At 38.5% G+C, this 22137-nt stretch overlaps 1 protein-coding gene across 1 annotated transcript in view; it reads right to left on the bottom strand.

Annotated features, from left to right (window-relative positions):
• Positions 1-3273: 3273 nt before the first annotated feature.
• The window catches only part of LOC145777751 (multidrug resistance-associated protein 1-like), a 30235-nt gene continuing 11371 nt past the window's right edge, over positions 3274-22137 (bottom strand). Inside the window, exons 16-38 of the mRNA XM_082589196.1 lie at positions 21399-21559; positions 21003-21129; positions 20213-20389; positions 19452-19520; positions 19112-19210; positions 18324-18407; positions 17459-17561; positions 16838-16943; positions 15771-15915; positions 15235-15355; positions 14674-14763; positions 12923-13109; positions 12209-12332; positions 12039-12129; positions 11282-11390; positions 10477-10603; positions 9959-10060; positions 9518-9661; positions 8567-8725; positions 8178-8344; positions 7259-7373; positions 6628-6707; positions 3274-5945 (exon numbers count right to left, since the gene is read on the bottom strand). Coding sequence (XP_082445322.1) covers positions 5837-5945; positions 6628-6707; positions 7259-7373; positions 8178-8344; positions 8567-8725; positions 9518-9661; positions 9959-10060; positions 10477-10603; positions 11282-11390; positions 12039-12129; positions 12209-12332; positions 12923-13109; positions 14674-14763; positions 15235-15355; positions 15771-15915; positions 16838-16943; positions 17459-17561; positions 18324-18407; positions 19112-19210; positions 19452-19520; positions 20213-20389; positions 21003-21129; positions 21399-21559 — 2796 coding nt within the window. The 3' untranslated portion in view covers positions 3274-5836. The remainder of the gene's footprint in view (positions 5946-6627; positions 6708-7258; positions 7374-8177; positions 8345-8566; positions 8726-9517; positions 9662-9958; positions 10061-10476; positions 10604-11281; positions 11391-12038; positions 12130-12208; positions 12333-12922; positions 13110-14673; positions 14764-15234; positions 15356-15770; positions 15916-16837; positions 16944-17458; positions 17562-18323; positions 18408-19111; positions 19211-19451; positions 19521-20212; positions 20390-21002; positions 21130-21398; positions 21560-22137) is intronic.

The raw sequence follows: 22137 nt of genomic DNA, 5'->3' as shown, positions 1-22137 counted from the left end.
CTTTAATTTTCAGGCTACACTAGAAAGACCCATGCTGATTCTGTTGCAGTCGAATTTGACCACTCATGATGCAAGACATAAAGCTGAATGAAGCACAGCCGAAGCAGAAACCAGTGAGCAACCTGCCTTCCTGCGTTGCCGCGATTCGTTTGAATATTTCGCAGAAATTAGCATACAACGATATTCATCATCAAAGTTGCCAACTCAAAATTTCGCAATCTTTATTAAAAATAGGTAAGAGCATAAAAAAAAAACAACAAGTGCAATACTTTGTCGTTCTTAAGAAGATTACATACTGGCAGAATAAATTTCACCTTTTAGGCGCGATAAATTCAATTTGATTTAAAAATTTAGAACTACTCATTAGCCTACTGTTTGTTTTGTTTGTCGTGTTCAGGCTTACACCTGGTGGTTGAAGATTTAGGTTGAGTGGACGGGAAGGCAAGCAAGCCAATCTTCGTGTCCACATTCAGGCATGCTTTTAAGTGTTCTTCTTCTTCGTTTGAACCTTGTTCTTCGCCACTTCAAGGGTCGAGGGGCTCTGCCTTTTACCACCCTTGGGCAGTGGCGGCGACGCGGTCTAGATGTTTGGGCAGGTGTCGAGACACAGTGTTTAAGTGTTGTTCCCAAGACACAGTTGCATGCTCATGAGCGGTGTCAAACCAGCGTCTTTTCGATTGCCTTTCCAGGGCTCTCACCACTCGGCTATAGGCCTACACTACAGCCTACTGTTGACACCAATCAACTGAAATTAAGCATAATTACTACTTACTAGATGCATCATGTAGCCTACCCCGTGGTGCTAATTCTTTTGCAGTCATGCGGTTGCCTTTTTCTAATGTAATTTTTTTTTCTGTCTGTTTGTTTTCTGCACTATTGCTTTTAATCGCTGCGTATTTCTTGATCCTTTCAGTCAGTTAGCTAGTTATCTTCAAGAAGTTGAAATTTATTGCATTTTATAAATATTTTCAGATTCCTGATGATGGCTTAAGTTAAGACGAAAACGCTCGACGGTTAAAACTATTTGTAAATATGTAAAATATATTGTTATAATGTTCAACCTTGTTGTATTGTTGTTTCTTGCCTGACTTTGGTACAAGAAAGCAAACTTTCTCCCGAAACTAAATTAAACAACATCAGCCTACGATTCACTATGAATGTGAAACAATACCTACAGTAATTTAGAGCCTCAATTGCTCTCCCATGTTGGACTTTCAAAATGATAATAGCTTGTTATTACTGTAGTAAAAAGCAGAAATTTCACTCAGTCGATCTCGGTAACCAGTTCTGCGTCAGTGGTTGAAATCTTCTACGCGTAGGCCTATGCGAAACTTCCAGGAATAACCTAGCCTATCAAAGGCTTTGTCAGTCCGAGCCTAAAGATTGAAATCCAACTCCGGACGCCAACCAACCAGACTGCAGTTAGCAACAGCTTTATTGTCTTGAAACGTGGCCGAGTGTTTAGAAACGGCATACTGGACACCGTAGTAGCCTACAATCTCGCCGTAGGTTTGATTCCAACTTAAGTCAAGAACATCCACAATTTCCATCAAGTTTGAATTTCGATTCCCGCTCAAATTACATGGATATGCACCACAGATGATTTCAAATAGGCCTAAGGGTGAAACTCAAGTCTGGCACCTCCCATTTTCGTTCAATCGGAAGCCTTTGACTGCAATTCCCACATCTCCCTAACTAAGTTATCACTGTAGCCCAGTAGTTCTCAAACTGTGCGTCGCGACGCCCTGGTGCGTCGTTGCAATTTTCCAAGGGCGTCGCAGAAGAGTTTCGTTTCGTAGCTAAATTCAGTTTATCTTATAAAGATGAGGTTAATCCTTTGATTAGCAGTTTCAGTTGTCATCAAAGTTGTTAACTTCATTAAAACACGCCCACTGAAGTCAAGAGTTTTCAAAAAACTTTGTGGAGAAATGGATGCAGCGCATCGGAGTTTGCTCTTTTAATTTTCATCCAGGTGGCTTTCGCTTAGAAAATTCTTTGAACGCTTCTACGAATTGGTGGATAAACTTCAGGCTTTTTTGCAGCAAGAAAATAATCCACTTGTAGATTGTTTAGCTCAGAACAATTTTTTATTGAAATTGGCTTACTTTACTTGTGTGATATCTTCGCCAAACTGAACATTTCTATGCAAGGGCCGAATAAAAATGACATTTCAGATAAAATTGCAGCATTCGTTAAAAAGCTGCTATTGTGGAAGGAAGATATAGCAAACCTGTATAGAAGCTCTCGATACTTCACTTTCTTGTCCAATTTGCTTGAAAAGAAAAGTATGACGCTGCCTTCAAATTTGTGAAGCATATTTGGGCAACATTTGTCCAAGCTCGAGTCGAAATTTGCGAAATACTTTCCGAAAAATTTATCAAACTACGAATGGATTCGTGATCCTTTCGTCCAACCTACTCCACTGTCTTTTACTGCACAAGAAAAAGAAGCCTACATTGACCTTTTTTGTGACAATTCCCTGAAAAGGATGTTTAATTCAGGAAATCCGGCAAATTTCTGGATTTCAATGAATAGCGATTATCCACTATCCAGCTTTGGTGAAGAAAGCACTACGAATTATTATTATCCCATATGTCACGTCATATTTATGTGAAGCAGGATTTTCTGCCTTGGCGGTGATAAAAAGCAAATTTCGATCACCAATAAACACTCAAAGAAAAATGCGGGTGGCAATTTCAAAAATTCTCCCAAGATTTAATGAACTTTGTAAAAACAAACAAGCCCACACGTCACATTAAATAATATGCATTGCTTTTTGTTGTTGTATCAACAAACAAAACTTTAATAATAAGTTTCCTCATTAACTTTTATTTGCTGGTGCGTCGCAAGTCCAGAAAACTTTTCCAGAGGCGTCGCAACAAAAAAAAGTTTGAGAACCACTGGTAGCCTAAGCAAGCAACACAAAAACCAAAAGTTCTGCATGAAATAACCATCAGCTTCAACATCGTTAGAACGAGCCCCCGCAACGAAGTTTGGTGGGCAAGAAACAAATCTTTCGTTGAGTCTTCATATCACAAATAACAGGAACCTTCTTTATATAACTCCAACTCCCTTATAAATATGACGTTGGAAGCATGAGCAGTGTGCAGATTGCCAGTTGATAGGCTAACTTCTGACTTACCTTCACTATTTTAACTTGAAAAGCACTCGATATTTGTCGAGTCTATACTTTTGTCTTCACTTATTGACACCGATTTTACAGAAGATTCTTGCGTTTTTGTAGCAATAACCGCGAAGACAACTTTTGCAACTAAGGCTTCAACAGTTTATTGTTGTCAGAAATATTCGGTGAAACCAACACATAGCCTAATGAGATGAACAAAAAATACATCAACACTCAATCATGCAAGTTGACGGCAAGAAAACACTGCGCACACTTCGTAGCTGGTTTAAGTATGGCAAACTAACTAGCAACTAATATAGGCCTACCTGCTGCACTACGTTGCTATGGCCACAAATAATTCGATGTCCTTTGATTGTGATACCAGCAGTGTGCGTTTGATGAATGACTTCAGCTTTGAACAGTTCAATCACACAGCTTGATAAATGTTACGTAATGTTTTGATCAACGTCAAAAGCATGCTGTTGTAACGTCTTTTCTACGCAATCCAATCTGTGAACACATTGCAGAGCCATTGCAAGCAACACTTCAATATTCGAAGCAGCAATAACACCAAATATCTACCATATGCTGCAATTATACTTTTCTAAACTGCAGTTCTTCGACAAGGGAAATATCGCTTCACAGATAACGATTTTTTCATCACAGGGCTTGACTGTGACAGTTTTAGAAAGTTGTGGGTTATTTTTCCTTATTGGAGGGGGTTAAGAAAAAAAGAATTGTTTGTATTTCAGAATTTTAGACCACTCGGTTACAATGTGTAAACTAATTCTAAACAATAACAGAAGTCATCAGAATACAAAAAACTAAAATCAACGAAAGCTAAGACTATCAAATTTAAATATTTATTGTCAGGATCAAGCTTTACAAAAGCTTTTCTAAGTCCGAGTATAAAGATACCCACAACTGATCAAGCAAGGAAGTATGACTAACTGCGGGTACAACACTAACATACACATCAAATGCTGATTGTTGCGAGGGTTAGACGCCAACGAATGCCTACTTTGTCTAATGGCATTTCTCCATGCCACCCGGCTCTGAGAGTCGACCGACACAAAACCCATGGACGTCATAGGACTGGATTTTCTTTGGCCACGCGTCATACATGTTGTACGTTGTAATATTAAATAAACAGTTGAGTTGAAGTCAAATTATCGAAGTACAGAAACACATCGCTGTAAACTCAGCCAGAACAAAAAGAACTCATAAAGTTAAGAAATTATCGCAAAGAAATACATCGGTGGTTTTAGCAAGCATGTGAAACCCTACAAGCAGAATACAGAAACGCAACTCAAGAAGTTAGCACTTGCATGACGTCACTCTACGTCAACGCCAAAAGAACCCTTTCTTCTTTCTAACTTAGCATGAAAAACAATTTGTCTATCAATGGTTCTCCTAACTTTTTGAGACATTAAAAGTTACCTTTTTATACCGTTTCAACATCGTTAAACGTTGAAACAATGAAAAAATAGCAATTTTGCTGCCTGACATCAAGCAAATAGTATCTCCAGTATGAGCGTGAGGGGTTTGCTTTTATACTAAGCGATACAATGGCAAGATATACCGCAGGCACACAAAGTTAAAAATAGTGTACACCAGTTTGTAAAAACTATATGAGTACGAAGAGAATATCAATAATTACGTTCTGTTTGTGTTTATGTCAAGGTAAGCAGCGTATGTCAAATCATTTATTCCTGTGTGGTACGTTATTCGGAAAGGTAAAATTACGTTATCACCAGTACAGTGGAGTGTTTTGACAAAGTAAGGTTTGAAAACTAACAGATTAGTTTGTATGAAATACCAAATGTGCATCAATTGTGTACGTTCAAAAAGCAAGCAATCATTCGAAAACAAATTTACACTTGAACGTTGACAGTTAACAGTGCAAATTTGCACTAGAATCTTCAAAAACATCAAACACGCTTTTACATCGTTACAAAGTACGTTGGCACTAAAAGCTGAACATTGACTTGAGAACTATTTAACTAGATTGAGGTGCGTGGTAGCTTGTGGCAATGTAACAGTGCACGCTTCATTCGCAAATCGCAATTGTTGAACAGCAGGAAACTTCACACAGTACTGAACAAAAATCAAATGAGAAACCAAAAGTACCTATCGAGTCACCAGAAGTACGCGCGTGTTTCGTATATAAACGTTTAGAAAGGTATGAAGAAAATGTCAACATAGCACCAAGTGTAACTATAATAGCCTAAACAGCAGCCATACAAAGAGATGTGTGATTGGATAATTAGGAAATGACCAAAAAGATTTAAATTTTCTAAATAAAAAAACGGCAGAACCAAGCAATGTGTACTACAGAAGAAGTACAGCAGAATTCGCCGAATTTGTTACCTCAAGGAAAAAATGACGACTTAGGCAAACTGACGAGTTATACAAACAAGTCAAAACCATAACGACCCGTAAATGACCGACAAAAGTGTGACGAACAAGGCGAACTGACGAATTAAACGAATTCTACTATACAAGAAAATATGAAATGAAACATGTTCGAATATAAAACGAAATAAAACACCAACTAGGTTGTGGATGAAACACCAGCACTCGTCCCCACTTGTCGCAAGCGGAGGTTAACAAAGAACAACTAAAAACGTATGACCGAGTACAGGTTAGAGTTTAATGACACCACACCACGTTGGATGAACGTAAATATACGTTGAACATTAAAACAACAAATCATGCCAGCCCCGCGTCTTTTGCCATCTCGAAGAAGACTCCTTTAGCTTTGACCAAGTTAGAAGGCGAGTCAAACTCAGCAACTTGGCCAGCGTCGAGAACCAGAATTCTGAAATGTAACGGATCATGTTCCACTCTGACCGAAACTCTCGCTATTTAATAAAACGTGAAATAAAACGTAATAAAACGGAAATAAAACGTGAAGTCACGCTGAAAAGATTATTCACCTACTATTTTAATAGCGGGAAAATAAACGAAGAACGAGTAGTGGCAGAACACATTAATTTGAACATTAAACAATAGAGAATAATAAAATGAGTTAGGTTTGGTAACTTGTACATTTTATTTATAAAGCTTTCGCACTCGTACAGAAAGCTCCTTCAATGTCTTGATCACAGAAACAGCTCATGTCGGCAAACAATGGCGCAGTGTTGCCAACGCTCGCCACTGGGAAGGAGCTTGATGATGAACCTCATGACCACACAGAGAAGCGCCCTTTCAGGGGACAAGCATTGGTTTATGGTACGGCACAGCAAAGAAAACAATTGAGTACAAAATGAGAGTTTAATAACGGCAGCTGAAAATTAAACTACCAGATAAATTTAAAGAAAAATGAATTTAACCGCATTAAAAACTTACAAAACGCCCTTTACAAAGAAACAAGATCATGCGCCTTTGTCTTGAAACAAAAATCCTGCCTTGTGAAAGGAGACTCCACAAAGTTATGTACTACATCATTGGTTTAGTGGTAGTGCATGATTAAAGCAAATAAACAGTGGTAACTGCAATACCTCGTGCTGTCCATGATAGTGTTGAGTCTATGAGCTATGGTGAAGGTGGTGCATTCCTTGAACTCAGATCGTATGGTGGCCTGGTAATAATATAATAATAATAATAATATGAAATTAATCAACATAACAATATATGTTCTTCTACAACACTGTATCCATCACAGAGCTGTAAGACGGGACTACGGATAAGACACTCGCTTTCAGTCATGTGATCTTGGTTCGATTTTCGGCTGGCAGTTAAAATACACCGCTCACCTCTATGCATGGTGGAATATATTTGGGTGGACAATTGGACATAATTATAGTTGCTGAAGGAAATGAGGCCGAGAGAAAGGAACTGGCCACCTTACTCTCGCAAGTGCCGCAGTGCGGGTTTATTGTAAGAACCTAGTTTCTTATACCCTCATGCTTGAATTCGAGTATGAGAATCATCAACTGTTTCAGGTATAAGTGTTGCTTTACATAGCAGAAAGGTTTACATCAGCCGTCGAAATAGTTAAACCGGCAAATTTGTGTGGGCAGTCCATTCATATTTCTTACTAAAATATTGACAAACCTGAAGAACCCAGGACATCAAACTAGACAGAAGTGGTGGCAGCGTCGCGCTTTAGATTTGATTTAACCAACCAACCTGGATTAAGTCGTCAGTCTCCAGATCCACAGCTGCAGTTGCTTCATCGAGGACAAGAATTTTAGATTTTCTCAGAAGCGCGCGAGTCAAGCACACAAGCTGGCGCTGTCCGACGCTAAAATACAAATTGTTTGCAGATTTAGGCGCTTTGCCAAAACACGAATGTTCAAATTAGCTGTCAGTGTGGTTGTCTTCCATAATACAATCAAAATAGATATCGTTCCTTCTATTAGAGAGCTGAGTAGTTCAACAGCAATAAAGGTGAGTATAAAAAATCGTTACGATTCGCAAGCGATCTGTTAAGCAGATATCTTTATCAGAAATGGACAATGTGTGGACACAGTGAAGCACTATTTTTCAAAATACTTCCTACTACTTGGCTGGTGACATCAACGCAATTTGTTCATCGTATTTACTTATTAAAATAACTTTGAGTTAAATTTTTTACATCAATAGTTATTAGTTGTAAAAATGAGACTTGATCCAGTTTTTGGCATTTTGCAATGAGTACTTTTCCACTAGTGAGTGTTGGCCCAACTGGCCTCACTACAGAAATGTTGGCCTACTTGCTAGAAGCCCCAGTGTTTCCACACGGGCATCACGTCGAAGCTCGGGGCAAGGTTTGTTTTTGTGCTTGTATTAAAATCGACATTTTTTTCTCAGCGCTAACATGTGACGTGAACAAGCAAAAAAGGAAGATATTGTTCTGCAAACATGTACGTTGATTCCATTGTATACGGACGTTCCATTGTATACGGACGTTCCATTGTATACGGACGTTCCATTGTATACGGACGTTCCATTGTATACGGACGTTCCATTGTATACGGACGTTCCATTGTATACGGACGTTCCATTGTATACGGACGTTCCATTGTATACGGACGTGCGGACGTAGAAATGAAATTGAGTGACGCACCTCAAATTATCTCCTCCCTCCATTATTTCATGCTCTAGCTTAAGCGGAAGTGACATAACGAAACTTTTGAGATGGGAATGTTCTAGAGCATCCCAGAGTTGGTCATCAGTGTATTTGTCAAATGGGTCGAGGTTCATTCGCAGATTTCCAGAAAACAAAACAGGATCCTAGAAGAAGAAAACAGGTATTTGAGAAACTGTAAAGACGGCATGAACTCCGCATACACTTCATGACAAATTTGTCTGATCAATAACATCTTTTGAAAACAAAAATCCAGACTGACAACAGAATATAAAGCATCGTGTATTGAAATAGAAACATTAGGGTTGAAACCATTTGGAACCGGTTTAAACAGCAACAAACAGGAAGGTTTCAATCCTTCAACCAACCTGTGGGATGATCGATAGCTTCGATCTGAGGTCCCCCAAACCGATCTTGGAGATATTCTTGCCGTCGATGACGATCGTCCCCGCCACAGACTCAATGATGCGGAAGAGAGCCAGTGTCAAGGAGGACTTTCCGGCTCCGGTTCTTCCAACGATCCCGATCTTAGAAGAATGAAAGATTACTTTATGTAAAAAAAAGTGAAAATAACAAAGAAAATGCAACATCAGATTCTAAAGCTGTAGTGTGACATCATCATGAACTCAGTTTGGTCATTGTCATGAACACTTTGAGGACAGTTTTATGCGATATAATCACAATAATGTATTTTTTATATCGCGCTGTATCTATCGCAGGTATGTGTTGCTGTTAGCGCTTTACAAAGTAAATAGTGTCAGCGCAGCCACATAAAGTTGCTAATTGCCAAAAATGAATAATAGTCAATACTACTTTTAAAAAGTCTTGGTATGACCGAGGGGTATCGAACCCATGTCTACCGATTCAGAAGCTGACACTCTCCACTAAGCAACCGGATAGGCATATTATTGAGTGATGTTTTGTTCTTTCTTTGAATTGCTGAGATCGAAGCTCATTCTATCATTTTACCAATTTACGTTGACATTCTTTCCCGGACTACACTGTAAGACTACTGGAGAGCAGCCTGTCTTTAGTTTCATCGTTCAATGCACGCAAACCTTTGCAGTGATATGACAGTTGCATACTGGTACTTGGAAATGACTTCTAGATACTTATAAAAAGGTTGAATTAAACAATTCCCTTCGTCCCTTCCTGAAAACGGGGTCCAAGAGATAGAAAATAGAAAAATTTAAACCATCATAAAGAACTTGGTTGTAGATATAAATACAATGGGTCAGAGATTTGTTTGCCGAAAATACATAGTGGACTGGTATGCTTATTGCTTAACCAAAAACAAATCAAGCATTCTGTGAACTTACTTTTTCTCCACCTTTTATATCAAAAGAAATATCCTTGACTACAAGATCAAGCTCATCTCTGTACTTTGTGCTGTATCTCTCAAAGGTAATACCACCGATGGAGGGCCAGTCGTCGGGTGGGCGGTCATCCTCAATGAGGGGGGCCTACAGATACAAAGAAAAATGAGACGTCTGCAGACGTTGAATCAATGTAAAAATGACGGCTTTTGCTGCCTGGGATGAGATAGGTTGTGATGGAGGTTTATAAATAGCAGAGGTAACGTTTAAAAAGAGATATTTTTATTGGTTGAGACAGAATACAGTGTTTTTGAACGGCAAGTAAAGTTTCGTACATCGCTGAGAGTTTAGAAAGGCTTTGAGCCGGCTCAATCTGAGACGAGGCCTTTTTTTCGTATGCCACATGGCAGGAAATATAAAACCTGCAAGATCCCAACCACATACCTCCTGTTCCACTTTGGTGTATTCTTGAACGCGTTCCACAGCCACAATGTTTGTCTCTAACTCACTCGATTGCCGTACAAGCCAATTCAGCGTTTGAGTGACCTAAGAAAGGAAAAAGAAAAGATTATCATTTTGCATCGTACTTTTGGGTTTAGTGAATCTTCTCACATTTGACGAAAGAATATTCTTGAATTATCACCAGGTATGAGCAATGAAAAATGGAAAACAGGAAACATACAAATTCGTGTTCGATTGAATCGAATTAACAAAAAAAAAGTTTATGCTTTTTGTCTGAACCATTCGTATGAGTTTTTGGTCGCTAACTTCAAGAGCATCTCATCTTTCTATCGCCCACACATTTTAAGCTACGCCCTTGCCCGGTGCCCAATTATTATTTCATACAATCTTAGCATAAGATATCGCGTACTAACAATGCGTTAAGGTTGTTTTAACATGCAAAGTTGCCAATGTAATAGGTATACAATCCATACCGAGATATAATTCAACAATATTCTCACCTGCATGGCGTAAGATACAGACAGCCCAACAATCCCTGGGTCTATGGAACCCTTTCTGGCTACAGCGAACATCGCAGCAAACAAAACAATGAAGTTCCCAGCCAGTTCCAACCGAATGGCCAACCACCTGAATGTGGAATGCACATTTTACAGTTTTGGTTAAGTGTGGCAAATTGCAATATTTAAGACGTGGTAGATTCTGCTGTGGTTGATGAAATGACGCAGTGAGGTGGGATAGCTCAGCAGATAAGACGCTGACTTTACAAATATGCGAACCAGGTTCGATACCCGGCTTAAGCTCGTTGTTGAAAAACACCAATCACTCCACCCAGGGTCTAATAAATTGGGTGGGCATTGTTGCTGCATTGATGCTACTACTTATTCCATTTTACATTTATTACACCCTTATTAGAATCATCGCAATTTTGTTTTTGAAATAGAATTACATTTTAATAAGATTCTATTTGAATAAGAACCTTCTGATGATCCCAACAAGGGTGAAACAAGCTGTTTAGATTTTTAGGTGCATCTGCATACTGCATAGTAACTATATTTGATATAATTCGCTCTGCTTGGCATTGAGCACTTTTTGAAGTATTGATACTATATATTGTTTAACCATAGACAGATAAAACCAAGCAACCACACGGCATTTAACATCATACATTAGATGATGTTAAATGCCGTATGATGTTAAATGCCGTGTGGTTGCTTGGTTTTATCTGTCTATGGTTAAAGAAAGTCACCTCTCTACCAAAATTATATATTGTTTAGGTATACAATGCCGATATTGTGAACTATATACCTGTTGGAGACAATATTTGGGTAGTAGGACATTTGGTTGATGTCAACTTTCATTTCATTCTGCTTCATGAAGTTCTGTTGCAGGGAATAAGCTCGTATGGTGCTGACACCTGAATGTGCAAAGGAACAACGGTTCGAAGTTCGAAGGGAAACGAAAGATGCAATCACATCCCGGACAGCAAAATACGTCATTTATACATTGAATCAATGTAAAAATGATGGATTTTGCTGTTCTGGACGCTTTCTATAAAAATAGTGCCCATCAAAAGAACAAAAAAACTCAACGCACTCAGCCTTCCTTCGATGTAGTTATAGAGGAAGTTTGAATAGATGATTCTTTAATTAAGTTTCAGTGTTGGACCATAGAAGGGAGAAACTCTGTTATTACTGTAGTTCCATGGAAAAGCAGGCAATGTCTTATCCTGGTAAAATTGGAAGCACGTTTACTATATGGAATTCCGTCAGCCACCTCCGATGCACAAACATGGCGGCTCACAAATCAATTGATGTCGAGAGGAAAACAACATCTCGTGGTCTCTGGGATTCCAGCATCAGCAAGACAAGGATTTTTAAAACAACTGATTGTGAAGGCGAAGAGGCCAACGTCATACCACCCTCTGTCGAGGTTTCCATAAAGCAACTTTACTAGCAATAAGCTACCTTTAAAACGTAGCATGCAATTAGCAAAACGACATGATCCAGAAAACAAAGCCAAGCTTAGAACTGCTCCAGCAGTACCACTGATGCGCAATGCTCACCTGTGACGGTTTCGCCAAAGTGTGAATATATTGGGGAACGACTGACGGACTCAAGGCGCTTCAGTTGACGGGATGTGCGGACGTAGAACCTCTGCAAGCACAAAGCGGAAGGTGAAGATATGGCAAGAAAAAAGCAGGCAAAAAGTATTTAGGTACAACATTCAACTGACCTGCACAGCTACGTAAAATATCAGGATGGGTATCAGAGCGACCAGGAATAGAGGAGTAGCAAAGGTGATAATGAAGAGAGTTGATACGACTCGAAGAAAACTGCTCAGGAACATTGAAACTGTCCTACACACAATGTTGGTTCAAAGAGTCACCAACTGGCTCATTCAGGTCATGTTGGTTACAAAACGAAAAACTTCTGACAGCAAAATCCGCCATTTTTACATTGATTCAACGTCTGCAGACATTGAATCAATGTAAAAATGGCGGATTTTGCTGTCTGGGTTATGTTTTTGCTTCAATAATTCGTCTAACTGAAACGAGGAACTGTTGATTTAACTTATAAATTTTAACACCCGTCGAAATTTCTAGAAGTTGCCCTCGCCACTCCCGAACAGTTTCCGAAGGTTTTCGGGGAAAATCGGAAAAATTCCGAGCTTTTTTATTCAAAAAAATAACATAACGACCGCCTTTTTTTCGCCGAAGTGTTCTGAAACGGCTCGGGAGAAAATTTTGCATTTTTCTAATCACGGCCTGAGAACAACCTCTCGGAATTACAACTACTAATTTTTCATAGAAGTTTACAAGAAAAGTTAAAGTCAAGTGAAATGTTAAGTTCCCACAACTTAGCTTGTCACTATCGCCTTAAAGTTTGAAAAAGAAATTGCATACGAAAGGACAAAGTTGCAGAAGACACGTAAAAAGAAGGGACTCACATAATGAGTAGCGTGTCCATGACGTCAGTGTCTTTGCTACAGCGACTGATGATTCGACCAATCGGTGTTTGGTCAAAGAATGACATCGGAGCTCTCAGGATGTGACTCAGCATTTCATAATGGAGAAGCTTGGATGCGCCAATCCCAGCAAAGTAAAGCGTGATGGTGGACAACAGGTTGAATACGGCTGGAAATATATACGAGAGCATTTGATATTAATTTCCTGTCATCACAGAAAGAAGTTCATTTTTTTAATTATCTTTAACCAACTGTTTGAAAATTGAGTCTCAATGGCAAAAGCGGAGAAATAAAAGTGCGAATGTTCAATGGTAAAAATTTAGTGAGAAATCAAGCAAAACCAAACTCATTGAAAATAAATGAAAATTTGATAGTGCTCGTAAATCGTAGCCTACTGCGAGACATCGAATAATTTTATTTCAAACGTTTGTTCAATCAACAAAGCTGACTTCTTCGAGAAGCCTGTACAGACCGTCTTCAATTTCCAACATGCAAATGCCACAGTAGAAAAACAAAATTACAACCAACTTCATCACAAAACTACTTCTCATTCAGCTTGATTTGATTAACTAAAGCATTCTCAGAATTACGGCAAGACCTATCGATGGTCAGTGGTTACTACCCAGTACCCAGTAGAACCATAACAATCAAACGAAAGAATTATATAGCGCTCCATTTCATGCTCAGCACCATTTTGAAATACAAGAGCTCTTAAGGCGAAAACAACAAAATGAAATAAAATATTGAAAAATAAGAACATCTTTTAAGCCCGAAGCAAGTACAATAGTACATGTGTTCACTGTACTTTGTATTGAAACAATCCATAATTATTGGTCAGTGGGCTTAAAATGATGCGGCGTCTAAGCACTTTATCGGCATGCACAATTGCAAAGTCAAACCACAAACTTGAAATTTCATTCAAGCATTTAAATGACAAATAGTTATTTTTTTTTCTCAGTGGCCAACCAGGGGCAGCTATTGAAGCGTCTAATTACGGACACTCCCCAATTAATCGTATATTTGTGCAATGGATGAGCAGGCAGACAAGGCATGTGGCTTCAAATCGTATAATCCTGGTTTGACACTCAGCTTAGAAGGTAGTGCCGCGAGCCTTGTAGTTACAAGGAAAACATGATGTTCTCATACTCAAAGCTCGGCAAACTAATATTATACCGCCATCGCCTTGATTTTACACAAATACTATGACCGGATGATAGCATCATAGTGACTGCTCTCTGGAGAATGACAAAGGTTAATTAATTAAAACACAGGACAGCTGTGGGTTAATGATCGCGTCTTTTCCATCATGTCTCGTGCAATATTTCTAATAAATTGCTCATCGGATGCAACGATTAATGCGTTTCGTAAACCTGAAACCGCACAGGGCGTGTCTTCAAACACCCGGCCCTCGGAGCATACGAGTGAACACCCCTGAGGAAACCAGGGGGCAACCTTAACTGCTCCATGGTACGGAGAGGAGATGTGACATGCAACACTGTAGTGAAGAAACGGTTTGTTATGCTGTAATACAGGCAGATGACTGTGGTGAGTATAAGATACTTTCTATTATTTAAACATAATGCATCAAGAAAATCACTGGTACATATAGACGTAGGCTAAATGTAAAGTGAAAATAAACTTGCAAACAGATATATCAGATTTATTGCGTAGAGTGGTTTTGGTGCTAATGCTGTATAGTGTATATACTTATGTTAATACTAAAGATTACAAACCTTGTCCAATTCCCAAGGCCCCATAAACACCCAGCCTGATCTCAGTTCCATTTCGAGTCCCATCAGGGTTCAAAGGGCCAGTGGACCATTCTGAACAATTGTAAGTATAATTACAACAAATAATAACGTCACGTGTGACTCAACAAGCGTAACAATGAGGCGATTTTTTATTTGGTTGCTGCCTTGTTTGCAGTTCAAAGATTTAACCTTTTAAGTAACTATATTTCAGTTTTTCCGTTCATGTATTTCCCAGCAGCCTAGTGAAGCAAAAATCGACAGCGATAGAGACGTGTTTCACCCCGAAGCTGGAGAGATGTCCATCGTTTCCAATTCTTGCTACACTCGACTGCCGAGAAAAAATTTATTGACTTAAAAAAGTCTTGATGGCTAGCGTAGAGGCTATGTTAGAATAGTTGGCGAAACGCAGTGCTCGCCGTTCTGTAGAGAGTAGTCAGCCTTTTGCTGGCGCCAGTAAAACCGCTCCTTTTACACAGAACACGTCCATTTGTTGTAAAAGTTACAAGTTTAATGCTTTACGTCCTACCTACAACTAATCGTTACCTGACAACCATAGGTTGGAATAGACTTGGGCGACATTTTGCAGCACATAGAAGAGTATGACTATAAAGGAAAAGAAGAAACCGATGGCTCGCATGTACGCCAAGAACACTGAGAGTTTCACCTTAAAAACAAACCAAATTTGAGATGCAAAGCATCAATGCGTATTTTATAGTTAAATAGAAAGCAAAATACAACATAAAATCAACGTTGAATGCAGCAATATTAGCTGCAATTTTGAAATTGATCGAGTTCGTCCTCGTTGTGACTTTACGAACGTTCCTGGCTTATGCAAGGTTTTCAATTTGTGTATAGTAACAAAACAAATTTTGTATGGTCAATTGGTCATTGTTCAACCACAACCATATACACGTAGCCGATCTTACCCGTCTACTGCAGCTATCTGTAATTTGCAGAGTTAAAGTAACTTTAAAAATACACGACCCTAATAAAAAGTATCGGTGTTTTCTTGATGCTAATTTTTCACAAATACTCGGAATGTAAAGCAATGTGAATGTTAACCAAAGCATCAAACCCACGTTTCCTGTTTCCGCCTTTTCCGTTTGAATAAGTTTTTGCAAGGACTTGGGAGGAGGTAGGTGGCAGATACGTTCTTCCTCCTGTTTCTTCTTCAGCGGAACGCGCTTGCAAACGGGTCCATGCACACGGGCCTTGGCCTGTTGCCTGTTAAAGCATACAAAAGCTACGAATTTCAAACAAAAATTTTCGAACCATAAATCTAAACACTAGTTTTCTAGTGGTGCCTACATGACAAAGAGAATCAAGACAAGTTAGGAGGCTAAAGAAGATCAAAGAAGATATGCATCATAGGAAGGAGGGGGAGTAAAAGAGATGTACTAACTAGACAATAATGATGAGACGGCAATGTTATTCCGAATGAAAGCACAAGCAATTAAGCATCTAGTCAAAACTAAAAATGATTTTAAAGACTACTGAGTACTGAAGCTAAAGAATGTGAGAAAGGTTAAGAAGGGACAAACATGAGTTGGTGAGAACACATGATACGTGCCTTTGACAGAATGCACCTCATTAATGACCTCATCTAAAGCGAGAATAAAGCCAGAAGATTGGTTGTTGTAGATTGTCTGCTGTATTCAGCAGCATAATATTACAATACGACAATTGAATTATTGTCAAAATGTAATTATGGAACATTTGTACCATGTGCAATTAGCCTATGTAGAAATTAGTGTGACGTTCTTTAAAACACACAATAGCTCGCTCCGATAGCTCAGTTGGTTAGCGCATGACTTCGTGAACGAAGAAGCTTCAAGATCACTGGTTCGACTCTCGGGGTGTGCACTTGAGCAATGCACGTTAAGAACTGCTCTCCATTCAGCAGCACCTAAAGGATGGAATAATTCCCCAGCAACAACACTTCAACAGTCGGAAATTTCACTCTGCCAAATAACCTATCAAGGCTTTGTCAGTCCGAAGATAAAGATTCAAAACCAAACCAAACACAATCCCGGGCAATAAATCAGTCCTTCTTTGCACTGAATCTACGTCTGATAACGTTAATGGTCAATGCAAAAATGACTGAATTTGTAGTTGGGATGACACATACAGTTCTGGTTTGACTAACTTTGCAAACAGATGTTGAGTGCCTTGAGTGGATCCTTCTTCCAACTCCATCTCTGGCTCTAGGTCATCTTCGCTGAGAGAAAAAGATTCCGGATCAACATTCATCACTAGAGAAAAACACATAACTGGTTGGTACGTTAGGTGAGGTAACAGACTCCAATTAAAATTTGTTACGATTGCTAAGTTTAATGGGGACATTATGTGGTGTTTTGATCTTATTCAGCTCCTCTACCAGATTTCTTTCTTTTCTTTTTGTTGTAACGCATACGTATGGGGTTTATACGGTTTAAATTGAAAATCAAGCTGAATCAGGATTTTTGTTTGGATAAGTACAAAAAACAATATAATGCAGTGCATGAGGCAGAACTTTTCATTCTTCACTTTCACAATTTGAACTACAACGTTGTGTTTTTCATCATTTATTAAGACGTGACGTCACTGCGACAAATCATTAAAATCGTCAATTTTTAAACTTGCAGACATAACATTTTTTGTACTGCTTTTACTTAGGAACCTTGTCTTCGCGAATTTATGTCTAAAAAAATCAACATCACTGTCATAGAAACCAAAAAACTCGCGGTTCTCCAAACCAATGAATGGATAATGAAGCCCAGTAACTTGCCTGTGGGGTCGCCCTCCATATTTTCATCTTCCATCTGCGCGTAGGTGCGCAGGAACTCCGCAAATGCCTCGTTTTTAGCCAGCAACTCATTGTAAGTACCAACCTTAAAGTATCATAAACTTGCGTCGATAAAACATTTAAACTAAAACAAAGCATACTGTTATTGTCATTCCTGCAATGGCTTGCTGGAGAAACATAAGTGTCGATGTAAAACACAGCAAAAGGGATCAAGTAGGCAGTGCTGAGAGATCAACAAAATCCGTCATTTTTACATTGATTCAACGTCTGCAGACGTTCAATCAATGTAAACATGATGGATTTTGTTGTCTGGGAATTATTATGCTTTTTCAACAGTTGGAAAAATATGTGTTTTTTACATTGATTCAACATTCGAAATTACAGTTAAAACTTTGAACGTTAAATCAATGTAAAAAGGGTAAATTTCTTTGCAGACTATTGATAAAGATGCAAATATTTCAGTCGTCTTCTTTATGTAGGAAAAAAGAACAATCGTCTAATAAACATGTTTAAATATTAAAATACATAAATATTATCTTCGATAGAAAGTAAATTTGAAAACAGGATCGATAAAATTTGCAATTATTTGTTGGCTTCTATTTTTAGCCATCATGAACACCCCTATATCTTACAAAATAAGGTTAAAAATAAACTCAATTTCATCAATAAATAAAGCATGAAATTTAAACTCATCAAAAATGAAATTTTATAGCAAATTATATAGAAAACAGTTTAGTCTACGAAACATTTGCTGAACACGAGTTTGGCGTCTACATTTTGGGCACTGTATTTTTTTGATTAGATTGGCTAGGCGTTCCAACCAAGTTGTTTCTAAACTCAAACTCACTTCAGAGATACGACCCTTGACCAGCACAAAGATTTGATCGACATGTGGAAGAAAGGCAAGGCCATGGGTGACCAGTATCCTCGTCTGTTCAAATCAGATACAAAAAGTAAAGCAAACATACAAATAATAAAGATCCTGACTACGGTTAAATTGCTAGAAAATATGAAAGTAGGACGAAAAACTCTGACTGAAAGCCCACCAAGTGTTTCTTGGAAAAAAGCGTGAAAGAAGTAACTTAACAAAGCACACGGCGAGCAAACCATTATGAAAAATGAGCTCTTTTGCTTTTCTTCCATTTTTACGAAAACCCTTAAGCGGCCAACCGATCAGGGCTGTTCAGAGGAAAGTATTTCATTTGCATTGGTATCTAATTGAGGTTTTCAGCGAAAAATTTCATTTTGTCGTAGATTAAAAGGAGTTAATTTCGTTACCCACCCTAAACGAAAACAGAAACATCACGGAAAACAATGAGCATTCTGAAATCGAAGGTGGTTGGCGTCATGCTCTTTCTTGCACGAATTACTCATTCTTAAGGCCTTGAGGATAAACTCGAATTTTCTCAAAATTGAACGAACGTTTGTCTCAGTGTAAATTTTCATGCTTTGATTTTGAAACAACTTTCCAGCAATTTCTTTCGAAGGGCATAAAGTAAACTTTCAATTGAGCACAATAAAAATCGTTTCAAACAACCTTGAAGCCGATCGAGCCTAACAAATGAAACAAACAATACTGAGACTAAACACAGTGCCAGGTTTAACATAACAAATCGATAACTACTTTGTTTCCACCTTTGTCTTGAGACAACCATCCGGTCCTATGACGTGGTCGAATATATTCTTCCCAACATGCGCGTCAACGGCGCTCAGTGGATCATCAAACAGATAGATCTGAAAGAGATGCGTGGATTGACTGCATGGATGAAATTGAACCAAATATGCAAACCGTGATTTAAAGTGATATTTTTATTGAAGACTGCACAGATTTAGTGAAGCTTTTGAAGTACACAGTTAATAGTAATAACAATGCCAAGAGAATTGCATCAAATACTATATCCTCTCGTATGCTATGTTGCAATATAGACTGGTACCTACAACATAAGCCCAGCAACAATATGAAGTAAATACTTACGTCTGCACTTTGGTAAACAGACCTTGCTATTGACACCCGTTGTTTTTGGCCGCCGGATAGATTAATTCCCTTTAAAAAACAAAAAACATACAGACTCGGTTAAATTGACTCATCCACGTGTATTGGTGTATGTTACTACACGAAAGCTATTTCCTATAATAGGCCGTCAGATTAACGGAAAGGTACAGCAACTTACTAATGTGCTATCTATAAAACATCACACTTAGATCTAAAGGACGAATAATACACTACATTGATGTGAAGCAATCGTTCTTTACCTGAGCGTTACCGTCTCCTAGAGGGTACCGTTGACTTTTAGAGGGGCGGAAAACTCAGGGGGTGCTACATTCTGAGGGTGTAACGATATTTTTCTCATAGCAAATTTGCTTTAGTAGTTCTGCTAGATCAAGATCAATGAATATCCGTGCTCGGTATAGGCCTACGGGCCCTTGAATCTATAAGAAGCATTCTTTTGTGGAATGTTCGTAATGAGATGTTGATGTGATGTTTATATAGTTATGTCATAATGCGCATTGTCTGGTCTGATGCTTAATTCATTCGCTTTTAAAACGTGGTCTAACTAAAATTATCTTAACATGATTCTCATCATCTTTAGTACAATCCTTATATTATGATAGGCACTTGACTATGGAAATATCTGGAAAGGGGCGCCAGGGAAAAAAAGGCCAAGAACCACTGGTGTAGAGCAACAAAAATCCAACGGCATAACTTTTATACATTCAGGAGTGACGATCAATTACCCTTTCGCCAATCTCTGTGTGATCCCCATCTGGAAGCATCTCGAAATCTTGCGCGAGCTCACAAGCTTGAACAATGTCTTGGTACTTGCAAGGCTCCAATGATTGCCCGAAGGTGATGTTGTTACGGACTGTTAAGTTTTGTATCCAGGGAATTTGAGGCACATACGCAACGGAGCCCTTCAGATATAGAAAGTTTATTATTGATCGAAGTGGAACTCGCAAGGTTAAAAAAATAATCACAGATTATTGCAGGGGACATGGATGTTGACTGTTGAGGAGTATTTGCGTGGACATCGTCTGCGATGGGTTGGACATCTGGAATGGGTGGTTGAAAACAACCTAACAAAGCGAGTTTCGAATAAGGTAGTGATGGGGAAAGTGAGAAAGGGAAGACCAACGAAAACATGGGAAGACACACTGAAAGATGATCTGACAAGAAAGATTAAAAATAACAACGACAGAGAGAAGTGAAGGAGTCACTGCAGACAACTGGTCTATCCGGGTGTTTCGGGATGAAGACCAGACTTTTTGGAAACAAAATGAAGATAATTGAATTTACTTAGTGCTTATCGATATCAAATTCAGCCATTAGAAAATAGCAGATGAAATGCAAGTGAAATTTGAACTTTAACAGCTTTCTTGTACAACCCTTACACATACAGTATAAAGGGTTGAGATTAACGTACATCTGCAATGGATACAGACACAAAACAAATATACAGATACAGATATAAAAACACATGTTATTACACAGAATAAATCCAAAATCTTTGCAAATTAAAAAAAATACCTTAACAGCGACACGACCTTCGCTTTTCTCCATGTCGCCAAGCAACGCCGACATAAGCGACGACTTTCCACAACCGACCTGCCCCACTACAGCGACCAGTGACCCCTCTTGGACGGACATGGAGATGCTGCGGGTGCAATTCACATAAAAATCATACTCAAAGTTGTTACTTGCAAATTGAAATTACTGAAACCTTCAGTATTATAAGATCGCTTTTTAAAAATTGGTTTTGTATATTCTGGAATGGTGCAAAAATAAACATCAAAACTTTATCTAAAATAATCACTATGGCACTACCTCTTAAGATATAAGTTAAACTATAAAAAGAACTTAATGTTTAACCTTTAATAACAGTATTTTTAGGTAAACAGCCTGATAATAAGAAAATAACTTCACTTTGACAAAGCATTTGCTTCATTTGAGTCCCATTTGAATGACCCGTTCTCGATGATGATAGAGTTTTCATCGGGAGCTGGAGTGGGACCTCGTTCGACATTCTTTACATCCAACTCATCGTTGTTCAGGAAGGATTGAAGACGCTGGAGACTGACACTCGCCTGATGAAAGGGCAACACTGCAGCGTCAATAAATACCCACGAGCGTGAAATAAATGTCAGTGTGATTTAATAACAAAAGAGGAAAAGTTTTGTCTGAAAAAGTATTAAAATTGCGAAGTGGTAACCAAGCAGTCCATACCAAGAGAAAGACGACAAAAAACATATTGCCGTAAATATTGTGTCCTTTCCTGCACTTGTCAGTGTAATTCGTCTTCACTGTTTGTCGATGCAACTCCGATGTGCATTCGAAAAATTTGTGCAGCTCATGTAAGGAGAAGGACAGGCTCGAGAACCGAATGTGGGTGATAGAAAGTAAATCCTAGTCAGCAAATCAACCGTTTTTTACATTGATCTAACGTACGCAGACGTTGAATCAATGTAAAAAGCAATCGCTTTGCTTTCTGGTAACCAACTACTACTTCTTGTCCTGAATTAATTTGTTACGATAAGAATGACCAAAACAACAGTTGAATCAAACCTTGAAAAACTAATCAGCAATTTCAAGTAAAACTATTTAAATCACCAAGGTAACTAAATATGAAGATGGTTGGTATATTGGAATTAGCTAGTTATAATCA

This window comes from Aplidium turbinatum, chromosome 9, assembly GCF_918807975.1.
Source record: "Aplidium turbinatum chromosome 9, kaAplTurb1.1, whole genome shotgun sequence".
Classification (NCBI taxonomy): Eukaryota; Metazoa; Chordata; class Ascidiacea; order Aplousobranchia; family Polyclinidae; genus Aplidium; species Aplidium turbinatum.
This window is presented reverse-complemented; position numbering and strand designations above follow the sequence as displayed.